This window comes from Lissotriton vulgaris, chromosome 1_1, assembly GCF_964263255.1.
Source record: "Lissotriton vulgaris chromosome 1_1, aLisVul1.2, whole genome shotgun sequence".
In the NCBI taxonomy this organism is placed as follows: domain Eukaryota; kingdom Metazoa; phylum Chordata; class Amphibia; order Caudata; family Salamandridae; genus Lissotriton; species Lissotriton vulgaris.
In genome coordinates, this window is record NC_141685.1 from 1,037,838,502 (window position 1) to 1,037,855,642 (window position 17,141).

At 45.3% G+C, this 17,141-nt stretch overlaps 2 protein-coding genes across 2 annotated transcripts in view; one reads left to right on the plus strand and one right to left on the minus strand.

Annotated features, from left to right (window-relative positions):
- The window catches only part of LOC147748477 (uncharacterized), an 81,155-nt gene extending 71,212 nt beyond the window's left edge, over positions 1 to 9,943 (plus strand). Inside the window, exon 3 of the mRNA XM_086936444.1 lies at positions 9,065 to 9,943. Within this exon, the coding sequence (XP_086792570.1) occupies positions 9,065 to 9,234 (170 nt within the window). The 3' untranslated portion in view covers positions 9,235 to 9,943. The remainder of the gene's footprint in view (positions 1 to 9,064) is intronic.
- Positions 9,944 to 16,411: 6,468 nt separating this feature from the next.
- Positions 16,412 to 17,141, minus strand: part of FARSA (phenylalanyl-tRNA synthetase subunit alpha) — a 97,239-nt gene continuing 96,509 nt past the window's right edge. The window contains exon 13 of the mRNA XM_086962212.1: positions 16,412 to 16,654. Coding sequence (XP_086818338.1) covers positions 16,549 to 16,654 — 106 coding nt within the window. The 3' untranslated portion in view covers positions 16,412 to 16,548. The remainder of the gene's footprint in view (positions 16,655 to 17,141) is intronic.

A 17,141-nucleotide genomic window follows, 5' to 3' on the forward strand; every position in this document is an offset into this window, starting at 1 on the left:
ATCCACCACCACCACATCTACATGAATGAATGAATGAATAAAATATTTAATAAAGCGCACGGTGGCCGAGTGGCTTCCTGGCGCTAGGGACCTGATCAAGAACTCAGCAGAGGGGACCTAGGGGAGTTTAGGAGGGGAATGCCTGAAGGAAGAGGAAGGTTTTAAGGGCTTTGCGAAAATGAGAGTAGATAGGAATGGAGCGAATAGAAAGAGGAAGGCTATTCCAGAACTGGGGGGCAAGAACTGAGAATCGGGTTCCCCCCGTTCTGGATTTGCGGAAGCGAGGGGTGTGGAGAAGAGAGAGAGAGGAAGATCGGAGGGTGCGAGCAGGGGCATGAGAAGAGACAAGAGTGTTGATGAACAAGGGTGCGGATCGAGAGTGAGCCAGGAATGCTAAACAGGCCAGTTTAAAGAAGGATCTGAAACGAACGGGGAGCCAGTGAAGTGATTTAAGAGCCGGGGTGATATGAGAGGATTTAGGGAGGGAAAGGATGAGACGAGCAGCTTGGTTCTGAATGGCCTGTAGGCGGCGAGATTCGTAAGCAGGTATGCCCACGTACAGGCCATTTCCATAGTCAAGGCGAGAGATGACGAGGGCCATGACTATGGATTTGAGAGCATCAGTAGAGAAGAAACGGGAGATTTTCCGGATTAAACGGAGGGAAAGAAAACAGGAGGATACAACAGAGCTGATCTGACTATGCATGGATAGGTCATGACTGACTTTGATGCCGAGAGTGCGGACAGAGGAAGAGGGAGCAGGGGGGGACCAAAAGAAAGGGGCCAATGTGCGGGGGTCCAGGGGTTAGAGGGGCCACCGGTGAGAACAAGTTCCGTTTTATCTGGATTGAGCTTCAGTTGGTTAGCGCACATCCAGTCAGAAATGAAAACCAAGGTGGAACAGAACTTGGGAAGGGAATCCGGGGTGGAGGAAAGATCGAAAACGAGTTGAAGGTCATCTGCGTAGTTATACACAGAGACCCCCAGCTCAAGAAGAGAAGTGATGAGGGGGTGAATATAAAGATTGAAAAGGAGAGGGGAAAGAGAAGAGCCTTGGGGAACACCACAAGTGACAGGACGGGGGGAAGCAGAGAAACCGGAGAGATGAACTGCCTGGGACCTATCCTGAAGGAAGGACGCCAGCCAGGAAAAGACCGCGCCCCGAATGCCCGCTGCGCTGACACGGTCGAGGAGGATGGCATGGTCAACCGTGTCAAACGCAGCGGACAAGTCGAGAAGGACCAGAGCTTGGGGGAGATTGGAGTCGGCCTTCCCCTTAAGCTCGTCCAAGACTGCGAGGACCACCATCTCCGTGGAGTGGCCCGGGCGAAATCCTGCCTGGTGGGATGCAAGGAGGCCGTTCTCCTCAATATAAGAGGAGAGGCAGGAAGTGACATGAGCCTCGAGGATCTTGCCGAGGTAGGGAAGGAGAGAGATGGGACGGAAATTGGAGGGAAGAGAGGGATCTAGACCAGGTTTCTTAAGAATCGGAAGGACTATGGCAGATTTGAAAGAGGAGGGGACAGATCCGAGAGCCAAAGAGGAGTTGAGGAGGGCAAGGGGAGGTTCAGAGCAATTGGTGAAAAGGGTTTTAAGAATGCGTGCTGGCGCGCAATCCATGGGGGAGCCAGATTTGATTTTGGTCAGGAGTTTTAGAAATAGTTCAGTGGAAAGAGGAGGGAAGGAGGAAAAGGAAAAGGAAGGACAGATGGGAAGACAGGTGGGGCAGGGTTGAGGCAGTGTGGGAATGTTGGCTTTGATCTTTACGATCTTGTCGATAAAAAAATCATTAAGTGAAGTACAGAGGGACTGTGAGGGAACCGGGCTGGGGGTAGAGCGATCAGAGGTGGCAAGATTGTGGACCAGAGAGAAGATTTCACGGGGTTTGTTAGCCGCGAGTGCTACTCTCTCAGAAAAATAGGCGGTTTTGGCCGCCAAGATTGCTTTTTTATATTCAGCTAGGAGTGATTTGTATTTGGCGCGCAACAAGGGGCAATAGTTCCTTCTCCAGTGACGTTCCGACCGCCTAAGGTCGAGTTTGAAAGTTTTAAGTTCTGGAGAGAACCATTTGTGCGCGTCGTGTGGGCGAATCGCCTTGATCTTTCTGAGCGGAGCGACAAGGTCGCAAGAAGAGGAAAGCCATGTGCCAATGGCGTTAACCTGAGAATCAAGAGAGAGATTAGTGAGGGTTGGAACAGATGAAGCCAAGGTGAGCGAGAGGGAGTCGAGGTCGGTACGATTCCAATTACGGGCTAAGATGTTCTTGGGGAGGGGAGGCTTATCAGCCACTCCCAGGTGGATGGTGAAAGAAATGGAAAAATGATCCGACCAGACGCATGGGGAAATAAGAAGGGACGAAACAATGGGGCGGGAGGACCAGATTTGGTCCAGGATGTGACCCTGAACGTGGGTGGGGGCTGAAATGTGAGATGTGAAGTTTAGGCATTGAAGAGTATCTGAAAAATCTTTCGAAGGGAGGTCTTCCCTGGGGTCGCCCGGCCAATAATTGAAGTCGCCGAGCAATAAGACGGAGGAATTATTGACCACGAGGGTGGCCATAAGGTCCTGAATGGAAGCTACAAAGGAGGGCATAGATTGAGGAGGACGGTACACAAGGACAACAGTGAGGGGGGCAGGTAGATTGAGAGAGCGGGCCACGAGAAAGTCCACGTTAGAAATGGGGGGTGATTAAGAAGTTGGAACTTGAGGGTTGACCGAATGATCATCGCCACCCCTCCCCCCACCTTGCCGTCTGGACGGTCAGCCCGGAGGGCATAATAGGTGTCGGGAAGAATGGCTAAGAGGTCGGGAAGGGAGTCAGCAGTAAACCAGGTTTCGGTCAGAAAGAGGAAATCCGGGGAATCGGAGGTAAGGAGATTAAAGAGAGCCGTCTGATGTTTAGCCGCTGAGCGGGTGTTAAGCAGTATGGCAGAGGCTGCGGTGGAGGCAGAGAGGGAGGAATAGCAAGAGGCAGAGGAGAGATCAGCAGCTGGGGGGGTAGTGTTAGTGGGGCTAGGAAGAAGCGGGGTCAGGAGAGGGAGAGGAGAGGCGAGAATACCAAGTGTGTCAAGGTGTCGCAAGAGTGGAGATGAGGGTGGGGAGACAACAGTGAGAGCTAGGAGTTGTGCTGAGGTATAAGTCAGAAAAAGAGCAGGGGGTGTGGCCCCTGGTCCCGGCCCGTCGCGGACGCGCGCAGACGGGCTTAACTTAGGCGCAACTTCGGCGCGCCTTCGTCGCGCCCGCTGCGCGCGTCCGCTGCGCGGCCGGGGCTGGGTAACCATTAAGTAGAGACACATGAGGGGAGAGTTCGGGGGTGTGGCAAGGGGGGAGGGGTCAAAGAACTGCAGCGCCGAGCCCAGACCCGCCCAAGATGGTGGAGCCGCCCGTCCCACTCCAAGAGTCAGGCAAGGAGGGGGCGATCAGCGGTGGCGGTCTGGGTTGCGAGCAGGACAGAGGCAGCCAAGAAGAACAGAAGCGCTGGCTCCGTAGCGCCAAGCAGCAAAGCAGGTAGGCGGGCTGATGACTTGTAGGCAAGTGTCCAAGATGATTTTTAAAAAACAGCGTTGCTCCCGGAGTCGCCTCGGGAGTTCTGAGAAGATGCAGGATAGGCGCGCTTGCAGCTGACCGCCTAAAGTACTTGACGAGGGGGGAGGGGCCAAAGAACTGCAGCGCCGAGCCCAGACCCGCCCAAGATGGTGGAGCCGCCCGTCCCACTCCAAGAGTCAGGCAAGGAGGGGGCGATCAGCGGTGGCGGTCTGGGTTGCGAGCAGGACAGAGGCAGCCAAGAAGAACAGAAGCGCTGGCTCCGTAGCGCCAAGCAGCAAAGCAGGTAGGCGGGCTGATGACTTGTAGGCAAGTGTCCAAGATGATTTTTAAAAAACAGCGTTGCTCCCGGAGTCGCCTCGGGAGTTCTGAGAAGATGCAGGATAGGCGCGCATGTGTGTGGCTCTGTGTGTGTAGGTGCAAATGCAATGTTCTTGGATTGTCTTCACAATAAAATACACTGAACATAATCTTCACAAAAGTTATTTACAAACGTTTAAGCTATTGCCATTATAAATTACAATAACTTTTATTTAAGTATTAATTATTTACAAAATTAAAAGCCATTGTTATTTGTAATATCAATACATCTAAGTCACGTAAATACAACACACATTGCATTACAAATGCTATAGGTGTCACATTTGCAAAAGTTAAAACTATTGACATTGTAACTGACAAAGCTATTAATTTTGCTACTTTCAAAACCAACACATAAATAAAAAAAGTGTCATTTACAATACCAATAGCTCAAACTTTCCTAATGCGAGACCTATTGCATTTCCAATGCTTGTTTATTTTCTGCAGTTTTTTACAGCGCAAACTCGACTTAAAGGTATTGGAACGCGGTACTTATGCACCAGTTGCTTCAATTCTCTTTTAGTAATGGAGAACATGATTAGCCCAGAATCACTCGAACCGGGTTCCACAGCTTCAGAGTCAGCTGCTCAAGTAGTTGTCTCACATCCTTTCCCGGTGTTTATAAAAGGAAGCATAGGGGAACAATAAAAGGTTTTACAAATTTGAAGGCAAGCTTTTCCACTGCACTCGTCGGGTGAAAATAAATACAGGCGGTGGAAAGCAGCAAACATTGCAAGTATAAATCGAGCCAGGATTTGCCTAGATTCACAGAATATTGAGTCTGCAGCCAAGACTCAAACCCGGTTCCCCAGCTTCAAAGTCAGCTGATCAAGCAGCAACGCTACATCCTCCCCCAGTGCTTATAAAAAGCCGAAAGCTTTTAACAAACTGGGAGGCAAGCATTTCCACTGCACACAAAAAAAAATCACAGCAACAAAACGTGTAATTTTGTAATCCTTGGTGGAAGTTTAAATGGTTGATGTGATCGTACCTTCGTCATAAATCAGACTTACAGTGTGCACTGAAATCTGACTCATGTTGCATGGTTGCAGCGACGTCATGGTCCCTTCACATGTGCAGCTGTTATCAAGGAAAGTGAGAAAGTCAACGGGGCAGTAAAGCAATATGTCAGTGCCGTACCCAATTGTAAATAAAACAAGTCAGCCAAGGGAGCAGTAAATCACCGCGTACAGTTGGAACGGAATTTGGGGGGTGAGGGTGGGTGGGAGGAGACAGAACTGGTAAAAGCATGTGCACTATGTAGAGTGTTGAAAAACAAAGAAAAGAGTAGGTTCTAAAAACGTGAGCAGTGGATGTTCACAAGAACTTGGTCCATGCGCTAGGGGAGGGCTAAACACAAGAAGAGGCATGACCATGCATGGCATGGACAAATGGTGAAAAAGAACAGAGACAGACAATGGAGCGAGCAAAGGGAAGCCTGTGGGCAGGCTGAAGCCCACATATTAAGCACAACATGTCTCTTCGAAACAGCGCATGTGCTGTCCAGCCGAGATCTAAAAAAAACTCATAGTTGGAAAAAATTGCACATCCAGTATAGTGGCCAACAAACTGAACACAGGATATCTCAGATAACTTAGTGATTTCATGAATATAGAAGTTTTGATAGTCACAAGCAGTCCACCTGGAAGAATTGCAGCCAACCTATTCTGCAGTTCCTATATGTCCCAGCATTCTGAAGCAGTCACTTTCAAAGAACTATAGACTTAATTTGACATTTCCCTTTGGGTACTTACTGTTGTATCATTAAACTCCAAACAGGATCACCAGACATCCAAGGGGTAATCTTCTCCTTCCCAAAAGCGCAGTCTTTTTTTTATTAATTTATACAATCAAAGCCTTGGGAACTGGCAAGAATCTCCCACTTTGCCCTTGTTGGAAAAGATCTTGGCCCGTTTTATAGTGTCCCACTATGTTATTGTGGCAGGTGACCTAAATCTCACATGAGCCCAATGGCACAACTCAGGATTCATGCCATGAAGAGGACATAGTATGGGGAATTCCGGAACTAACTTGTGAAAAGAAACCTCATAAGGACCATACTTCAAGTGGTAGACCTCACCCTAGCCCACAAACTTGCAATATCCGCTAAATGTTTTCGAAATCACTCCTGCCCCTACATTTAGGAGAGGGTTGTATGTAATCTCCATTGACTATATTATTCTAAGTGTTAGACTGTGAAGGCTGATAGAAGACATGATGGTAGTAGAGTGGGACGAGAGTCATCACAACCCCTTAGCTCTATAAAGAAGCTGTTCTCCTTTGCTCCACCTTCCGTTTTCAAGGGGTTTGCCCAAAAGTTAGCGATTACGAACTGTAGAAATGTAAAGTGTGAGACGGTGAGTTCCTCTTCTAATGCTCTCTCAGGCATGTATTTGCTTGTTGCCTCACTCATGGAGGCCATGTTTGATCACTGGGGAAACAATTAAATGATTGTAGCAGAGTATACAAGATTATTTGAAGGCCTTTTAAGTTTTTTTCTTCAAAGAGTTCTTGGGAACCCCAGTAAAGGGCCCCACAAATGGGCGGTTTATAGAATTTTCTAGAGAGGCAAAGAGAAATCTCTGTATAGCGATTAAAACAAGGCTTGGGCACATGTAGAGCACATTATCGGCTCTAAATAAAAAAAAGCCAAAGCTACATGGGAGGGTAAAACTTGGTCTGATCTCTTAGGAGCATCATCTAATAATGATCCCAAGAAAGTTTGGTGATTAGTAAGTGCTAGATGGGGGAACTCCGGGAAGCCAGCTGAGTCGCTCATTTTGCCCTGCAAGTGGGTTGCCCATTTTGGGAACCTTTACTTTCCCATCTGCATAGAGGGAGCTTCTACATCGAATTTGCCCTCTATTCCGTAGCTTTCTCTCTAACAAAGACTGTCCTTGCGGTAGCTTCACTGAAGCAAGGGAAGGCCCCAGGATTAGACAAGATCCCAGCTGACCTCTTTAAATCTGATTCTAATACTTTGGTCCCTTACGTTAATGTTGTTACTATTGCAGCAGGGGCAGCAATGCCCGCTACATGGAAAGGGGCATAGATCGTCCTTATCTACTAGAAGTGGAGCCCAAGTACTCCCCTCAAACTATCGTCCAATTAGCCTTTTGGATAATCTCAAAAGGGTATTCTGTAAGTAAGTCCAGAAGCCGCTTTTGGACTGAATCAATGAGAACCGGATCTTGTCCAACCTTCATGCAGGTTTTAGATCAAAGACCAGCTCAACTGCTTCCTTTTGGTTAAGTGGAAGACTGTAGATGTTGGAGCGGGAGAACTTTTTGTAGCATTCATCGACCTTCAAGCTGCTTTTGACTTGGTACCTAGGAAGATGTTTTGTGGGGTTTCCATGGAATGGGGACCCCCTACAATTCGTTAAATATCATTATATCTCTCCACAAGAATTTTGCTTTGGTCTAATGTGGCATAAAAGGAGAATTAACCCAGGCTATTCCCATTGACAAAGGAGTGTGCCAGGGCGGTGTCCTAGCGCCTACTCTTTCTTCTCTACATAAACAACTGTTATAAATTTGACCAATTGTGCCAATGACTCCCGTACTCTTGCAGCACAAAAAGTCCTGGCTCTCCTTTTCGCCAATGACACTCTTCTATTGGCCAAACTAAGGCGGGCCTCCAAACTCTTATGGACAAATTTAATTTGTTCTGTTCTGAATAGGGTCTTGAAATAAATGCTTCAGATGACCTATTCTAGGAAGAAAAGGGAGATAGGCATTGTTAATTCAGGATGGGATTCATTGGAAAGGGTCAGGTAGCTTGATGATTTAGGGATTCGCCCGGCCGTGGTGGACTCCTGGGCTCTTCAGATTCTTAAAAGCGCATATCTGCTAAGCCACAAAGCACAGACAATTCTAAGATTAGCAAAAAAGGCAATTTGTTTCCCGATCCTCCCCGCAGTAGAAATCTATAAGAAACAAGGTAGGGGTATGGTACTATATGTAGCTAAACTATGTGGCTGTTGCAACATAGGCTCCTCGGGCACCAGTAAAAACCATTTTATTAGAGCCTTGACTGGCTTAGGGAGGGGAACACCTTTAGTGGTACTAACATTAGACCTTCATACCAACACCGTCACTGAGCTCGCTGCTTTGAGACAGTTACTCCATTGGGTGCGTATTTGGGTCACTGATGAATTATGCCCTTTTAGGAAGGGACTCTTTGATATTCTAAAACTGAAATCTTCTAACGAGATCAAGTTTGATTGGGTGTTTGGCCTAAATGATTTCTGGGATGATCCATCATCCACCCAGGCACAATGGTCAAATTAAGATTTTGGGAGAGTTGCAGCCCAGACCTGTCTAGTCAGACAGGCAGCCTCAAAAGAAGCTTTTTACTATATACATTTTATACCCAAAGCGAAGGAATTTTTGAATTACATCCATCCGGTGCATGCCTGCACATTGTTTTTATAGTTTAGGTATGGGACCCATTCAATTGCTATGTACATCTCAGCATGGGGCTCTGCCAAGCCTGCACCCACACAGTGCCACTCTTGTATGCTTCTGGATGAAACTGAAGACAACCTGACATTTTTCTGCCCAAAATACACTAAATCCAGAAGCAGGTGGATTATTCCTCTATGCCTGTGCCTGGGTTTGACGAACCAAATACATGCCCTTAGGATCTGTAAAAGCGAGTCCTTGACTGTAACTGTGTGGCTGCATCCAGATTCCTTTATACAGCATGGTTTATTAGACAAAAATTGCTAGCTTAATCTTCGAGAAGTCATGTGTACTGAGACCACCATGTAGGATTTTAGGAATCTTATTTTTTTTTAAAATATTCTTTTATTCGATTATTTGCTGGAAGTTAAGGGTTTTATTTATTATGAATGCTATGGTTTTTATGATGTATTTTTTGATATTTCTAGTTATGTCTTGATGATAAGATTATATTTTCGATCTATCAATAAACTAGGACTATTTGGAAACTGCATATTTTCGATCCATCAATAGACTAGGGCTATTTGGAAACTGCTATGTAGAAGGGACCAGTGTTTTCTATATCTTACTTTTAAACACCATCAGAGGCTGCCAAAAAGAATCCTAATTTTCTGTACAGACATCTTTTGGAATATGTGACAAAACTGAAAATGTTATTTCATGCCTTATTTACCCTATTGTTTCTTCTTTCTCAGATTGTGTACTGGGTCCTCAGGACGAACCAGCAAAACAGACCTATTTAAACAGCCCACAGCCATCCAAAGGAGTTTCTCCTTCCAACATGCTCCGGGTGCAACCCTTGCCTGGCCACAGTGAGGTCCGGATATCAGTTGGTGAATTTCATCGTCTCCCCCAAGAGACCTAGCTCTCACCAGCTTACCCTGAAGAAGCAGACGTAAGAATGTTTTGTCCAGCCAGCTAACAGCTCAGGTTAGGCACTGACAGTACAAGCTGCGTTCGCAGACACCCTACCTGGAACCATTGTGGTCTCTAGACAGGTGATTCTGCATCTTGTTGGACAGTGGGAAAGACAATATTGATTATAAAAAGCAAACAATAACAGGGGATTCACCCCTCAAATAAATATGCTGAATTATTTGTTACTTTAACTGATTGTGTGGCCCTTGTGGGTCAATCTACTATCCAAGTACAACCAAAGTAGGACTATCAACTAAGGGATATTTTTTTCTGCCAGATCAACTCCAACAGGATACTTAAAGTTAACTCGAATGACTGATCGGACTACTTATCATTTAATTCATATTTGGAGATGTCACAAGGAAAATCGGAAATGTTTCGATTTATTGGTTTTGATTTGTAGGTATCCTAAAGAAGGTGTTGCACTGATATGGATGTTGCTTCCCAATTGAGACCAACGCGTCTTCCCCAATGGAGATGAAATTACAACTTTTATTCATCCGGTCTGAATCGTCCTAGAATTGGCAGAGTCTGTTGGATAACAACTGCCTTAAGATTTCTTGAGATGTGATAGTGCAGTGCCGGAGTTTTGCTGCACTGTGATGTATGCATGATTCACCTATCTTATAGTTGCAATGCCAGGTCAGTTCATTTTGCATTTACTGTATACCTTGTAAACAATACAACCATATAAATTTACAAAATAACTCAATGGGGTCCTTGTATATTCGTCAATGTTTCACATCGATATATTTAAAGTAGGAGTACTGAGCGAATTATAGTTTTGTAAAGCCAATTAACCTTCATTGTTGTAGCTGAATATGAAGGATTCCTGACATTTGCTAGTTCATATTTTGAATGCAGCTTCTAGAATGAATACCCTTTTCCTTACTATATCAGATAAAAGATATCATCACTCTTTCAAATACAAACCTAATTTCCCGTCAAGACACTGCATGCCGCATTAGAACATCAAACGAAAACTCCAGTTTTGTAAATCACTGTTTTTTTTGGTTGTGTTTTTTTTCATGGCACGCTCTCAAAAATATAGAGGCCCTAATCGTTTTACAGGAGCCAACAAAGATATCCGACAGAGTTGGCTGAGGAAGGCAATCCTGAAAATGTGGTCCTCCGCTGCTAGTTTCTTCCAGCACAAGGTACATGATTTGCCACCGTATAAGAATCCATTAAGAACCAATGCTGGAGAAGAGATGGTTCGAAAAGACACTGAATAGATCTGCAGCCCGCAAGGTCTCAGAGTAGACAAGGAGGACCAGCGGGGAAGTTCTACAAGCTCTCGACAGACAATAAGAGAGATAATTCTTCTGCAGTAACAGACTCACCAACGCGCAAATCGCTGCAGAAAAACACCACAAGCATTTGCAATGCAACAGGTCTCGCATTCACGTGACTTTGAGCTATTTACCTTGTAAATTACAATGCCTTTTATTTATGTTTTGGGTTTTAAAACATAAATAAAAGGCATTGTCATTTACAATACTAATAGCTTAAACTCTTGCAAATGCGAGATTTATTGCATTGCAATAGAGGGCATTCTCGATCGCTTGTTAGATTGTAAATATCAGAGAAAGAGACCGGCCTGCGACGTCTTCAAAGTAGTGATAAACAGTGCAGTGAAGAATATGAGTAAGTGTTGTAAATTACACAGACACAAAGTGTGAAGTGAGAGTTACATATGATCTGAGGTAACACAAACAAAGCGCACCAACACCTTTCGCTCTGTGATTACACTCTCAGGGCTCAGGTGGAAGAGCGGGGGAGGCTATTTCATGACCTCTCCGTGATTAGAGTGTGCAGTGTGGCATTGCATATGTCATTGCTATCTTTGGCCGCATAATAAACACTCCATCTGTAGTAGGACCCAGGCTTCACCTCCTAGTGCAGGTGGCCTTTGCTTTATGGCAGGCATGGAGGGAGGGAGGGATGGTGTCGGCTGCAGCTCCGGCCTCGTACAGTGCCCCTGTTGTTACTAGTGGGCGAAAGGCACTGAGGTGGTATTGATGGTGATGGTATTGGTACTGGTGGTGGTGGTATTAGTGGAGGCATTTGTTTTGGTGGTAGTGGTGATGGTAGTGGTGGTGGTATTGGCATTGGTGGTGGAGGTATTGGTATTGGTGGTGGAGGTATTGGTATTGGCGGTGGCAGTGATGGTATTGGTGGTGGAATTGGCAGTGGTGGCATTGGCATCGGTATTGGTAGTAGTAGTATTGGTGGTGGTGGTGGTGTTAATAAAACAGGCTTTTGAAAACAACCCGTCAGATGGCTTTAGTACAGATGACATGTAACACAGATGTGCTGTTTCCGCTTCAGCCCATTAGCACAGGATTATATGCTACCTGGAATTCACATTACTTAATTTGCTAATCATTTATGAATCCATTTTACTTGGGGGGGTGTTGAAACAGACGGGAGATAATCCCGGGGTAAAGTAATTGAAAGCAGGCGCCTGTGTTTAGGGGGAGGCCATGCTGCTTAAAAAAATACACAAGCGGTTTCAGCTGAAGCAGCGTATGTCCAGCATTTACAAAAGACAATGACACAAGCCAATGGAAACATTACTACAGCAATCTTGCAGAGCGAGCAGTGCATGTGCGCTGCCGCTAGGCTCGACCTAAAAAGCAAGTCTACGTGTCCAATTAAAAACGTGGAGGCTGTCAAGAGAGACTATGATCTATAATTGTTCAAAGAGTCAACATGTTTTTTACCTTTTGTAAGTCACTACTGATCTATTGGCAATTCGTCAGGACCAATTATCACTAATCTACACAGTGATTGGAATCTGGGGTTGTGTAATTCAAAGAATTTTCCAATCACAAGTTACCCAGAATGGTGTATGTAGATGCCTTTATATAATGCTTTCTAAAAACCGACCTGTAATAAAAATTGAAATCATAAATCAGGCCACCTGCGTAGTACAAGTAACCAGAAGCATATTCGCATCTTAGTGCGACATATGTGACATTGCCCAACATGCCACTTATCGGTGTACGTGTAATTTGCACTGGGAAAAACAAACCACACATAAAACAAATAAGTAGGTAAACGCAAACACTGATTTCAGGAACTGTGTCCAGAGGGTAAACTCACCCAATATTGGTAGAAGTCGTGGCTTCTTGAGTGGAAGCAGAGTTAACACTGACTTAGCGTGCTAAAATACTGAAATAAGGGGAAGTTATGCTGGGAACACCTCATAGTAAAGGTCGAGTAATGGGAGAACCTGTAAAGAAACCCACGCAGTGGTACTTACAGCATCATAGTGCACAATCCACAAGATGACCTACCCGACCTCTGCTGCCTCTGGAGCGGAGAACCGAGCGGGACAATAGTCTTAAGTACAAATCTCCTGTGGGCAATCACTTTCAGGTGGAAGTTACCATAGAATACGGGGAAGCTAGATTGTGTCTGTGATGTGCAAGAACAAGAGTCATCTTGAAGGGGGAAGTGGCTGCTCGGAAGGCAACGTGGATCCTTAACAGTAGTAGAGGAGGAAAGTGATCATCAATGAAGGGTTACCAGTCCTGAACCCCCCAGGGTGGCTCGGCTGATAGTCCAAAGGTGATTGCTTCGAGCTTGTGGTACACGCATGCATGTTAGTACACCTGACCGCCATCCAAAGGTGAGTTCTAAGAGACCAGGGTCCCTACTAAAGGTTTATAAGACAATGGTGCACAGAACAACATTAATACCCGTGTTGATTTTATCAAAATGGTAGAACAATGTATTTATTACACGAGCAATCGAAAAAAACAAAGCAAAACATAAACAAAGTGCAGGGGGTAAAAAGATTGGAAGCCAACAGATTTCCAGACCTCAAGCGTTTACACACATAGTGATTTCACCAGCAAGTTACATGTTAAAAACGGTCACAATCAAATGAACATCTTGTACTCCTCATAAATCCAAATGAACCCGTTTGGAGTCAAGATGTGTTTGTCGACGACGTTTCAATCCAGACTAGGATAGGGGGATCATCATCAGTACACAAAAGTATACATCTGAGAGGTTGCCTGAAGGTAACCGCAAGTAAACAATATCCGATTCCAGTAAGGCTCACGTAGGGCAATAAACAGTAGGCCAGAGTACTGATGTACTGTGTACACGCCCCCTTACAACAGAGCTGATGCTAGTAAAACCCACGTAGGGCAATTAACAGTAGGGCAGAATACCGATTTCCTGTAAACGCCCCCTTACAGCAGAGCCCCGGTGCGGGAAGAAGTTGGAGACCCTTCTAAAAAAAACAGTATTGGGATAGGGAGACGAACCAGGATACGGCAGATTGCTGCGCGCTCCTCGGTTTCCACAGCAATCTTCCGTATTCTGGTTCATCTGCCTATCCTGCCACTGCACACTACCGTTTTTACTGCAAGCTTTCCAACTTCTTCCCAGACTGGGGCTCTGTGTGGTCAGTATCCCTGTTCTGAATGACAGAGCGGAGAAGTCATGTGACGGTGGAATATATATGTGGGTGGCCAGGGGGAGCTCTATTATTCATTTTACTCCATGGAATGTAGTCACTTCGCCCACTCACATGAGACGACAGACAGAAAATCCGACTTTGTTCGCCTCTAAACAGGGTATTTTTTGTTCATGTGTGGATGTGCTTCCTAGAGAGTCCACCGTATATGGTCAGGTGAATGTCCTCAGTCAGAAAATGTGTGCTCATCTTTGTACTGATTTTTTTCAACAAATGCTGCTGCGATGTTCCGTGATTCTTACCTTGACCGGTCTCGTGGTCATCCCAATATATCTTTTATTGCATTTCACCATGTATATGCAGTTTTTTAAATTACAGTTGGTATGTGTTTTCTGCGTCCAGGTGTAGGAACCACCCAGGCTGACCTCTTTTGCAGTGTCTGTGGAGGCACAGACTGCACATGAACCACGGCCTGTCACAGGGGGTACAAAAAAAACAAAAACATTGATTGTGATCTTCACCGCTGAATACGGCGAGCAGCGTCTAAAGAACGGGGCGCAGCCACCATTAAAGTGGTCTCACATTTGCAATAATTTGAGCTTTTGCCAATATAAATGACAATGCCTTTTATGTATGTGTTCGTTTTCAAAACACAAATTAAAAGCATTGTCATGTACAATGGCAATAGTTTTAACTCTCTCAAATGCGAGATCTATTACATTGCAAAAGCTTGTTAAAGTCAGGGGGCTGAGGCGTGGGGAACAGTGCTACAGTGTCCCCGTGCAGGATAGCAGGTCAAAAGGGCTTTAAATCAGATTAAATGATTATTTCAAATTAACACGGATAACTTACCAGAAAAGTCAACTTTCATATTTCGAAGCTTTAGGGTAAACGAGTTCTAAGAGGGATTTCATTTGACTGTAATAAATCCAACAGGAAGCCCGTGCATGCTGTTCAAGAGCTCTAATGCCAGTGAGCACCATACCACAAAGGGGAGAAACGGGTTTAAAGGAGGCTGCACGAGTGCTGGTGGGTTATATCCAACAGTGCACACCATACGTTTGTTAAGGGTTTGCTATAAGACAACAGAAGTCACTGAGAAAGCAACATTTGAATGCCGCTCCCCCCTAACCCTGAGCTCCACCCACACAGACCTTACTAAAGGGAAACATGTTACACAAAATATGTGGTGTGCACGGAAAGTTGCATTTCCACACACCAGTGCCATCTTGTTTGTTGCAACAATGTGTGATTTGGCACACCAGCATGTTAAGAAAAAGCTCCCAATTTCCTGCTTCGTTCACTATTAAATAAAAACCAGTAGTCCAAGAGCAACTCTAGGCGAGTAAGGGGGTTCCAGTCTTGCTCTCCTGTAAGCCATACTCTGTAGTGGGTATGGCTAACTAACATCGCGACCCAGAAAACACGATCACTTCATCATCTTCCACTCCAGGACAGCACAGGACACGAGGTGATCTACCTTTAAAACATGACACTTGCTGGAAAGAAATACTTAAGATCTCAGGGATCTTTTATGTGGCTGACAGGATACTTTTAGATTGGAAACTGCAGAATTAAAGCAAAGTAAATTCAACAAAGATCTCGTGTCACTCACAACGTTCTGAAAACAAAGTACATTATTTTCCAAGTGGACTTGAAGCTATAAAGATGCTTGCATTTAATGCTGAATAATATACGGTCATATTTTCCAGTTGTTAAACATTTGGTCGCAGTTCAAGGTTTATCTTGCGCCAAAGAATAAAACACACTTACTAGTTAACATTTTCGATGTGACAGAAGCCAAAGTTTGACGGTGGTTTGGTCGGCTTGTGGCTTGGTGACATGAACTGCCACACAAGCAGCAAGCAGTACTGCTGCATGTTCTGACGATGGCCCCTGTGCAAGTGTAGACAAGCATTACAGAATAGATGCTGAACATACAAGCCTTCCTAAGGCTGCCGGGGGGAGTGGGGGTGGCTTGTAGGTCTGTGCTTTTAAAGAGCTAATGTAAAAGTGTGTCAAAGGGCACAAATAACTGAAATGGAGAGACAGCGAGGGGCTGAGTGCACAGAGTAGTGCAGTACAGGTAACACACTCAGTATATGCCCCGCTACAAGTATACACCTGCACGGGTAATGGGATTCCTACTCCACTCACAAACATCAACGATCATAAAAGGCTGCAGGCTGTACTATGCACTACAGAAGCATCAAACAGCTAAACACTGTACACACAGAGAGCATACAGCAGTTGAGGTAACACATATTTCTGGAGAGCTGTGCTTCTCTTGCGCCTGGGTTAAACCTTAACCTTTGCTCCACTCACTGTTGCTTTGCACCTCTGCCAGGCCGATGAAGCTAGATTCACCCAGGTCTGCCGGGAGGAGGCTGAATAAGGTAATTCATATCGAATCCTGAAAGAACACCTCCCATGGACCAACCCTGTGACTTGTGAACACAGATTCCACAGATGGTTTTTGGTTGCTATCAAGGTGGCAGACATAATGACCGGAATACAGTATTGGAAAATGTGGGATGAAAACTGTGATACAAGTTCCAAAGCAACTCCAAACTAAAATAAAAAATAAAAGGCTGGGTTTCTGCATGGGAGGGCACCCTCAAGTATTTGTAGAATGTATCAGGTCTGAGAATGAGCGAGTAGCAAATGGACAAGAGAAATTCACAGGACATGATAGCAAAAATTTATTAAGAATAGGAAAGCCATCTCCGAAAGATAGATTGTTTCGGCTGAATAAATAATGTCTGTAGCTCATGGGGTTCACTGCGTGCAGGATGGGGTACACCGGGTGACTGATGTTTTTGGGTGCTAGGTGTCCAGGCGACATATGGGACTGTCGTAGACCATCTGCAGGTTGACCTTGTGACCCACCAGCTCCCGGATGTTGTTGATGCCATATTTGATCATGGTGGGCCTGCAAGAATAGAGATCAGTCAGACAGGCAGAAGACTACCAGAGGAGAAACCTCTTCCTACAAGTGAGCAGAGACATATGATGTTATGGAGGCTGCTGCTCCTAGATGGACTGTAGCATCCCAGCACTTGGGCATGGCTCCACAAATGCACCATAACCAGGGCTACTAGCATTCGTTTCCAGTCGTGTTCTAGGACCAACACTGTATAGGCAACAGCACCTTGATCTTCCCACCCTTTCAATGCAGAGACACTTTTAATGAGGTTTCTCTCATTCCTAGTCTGAAGCATATGCTTGTTCTTTCAGTACTGGGACTCCTCATCATCAATTAACCCCACAAGGAGCCACCTCGACAATCCCTGTTCTTATGAGAGACCTGCCACCAAAATAGCATTAAAATCCGCGAGCACTTTAACATCCCCTATAAAGGTCTGAACTAGTGAGCCCCCTAAAAGGGGGACAGCAGATCGGCCTCTCCATGTTTTTTA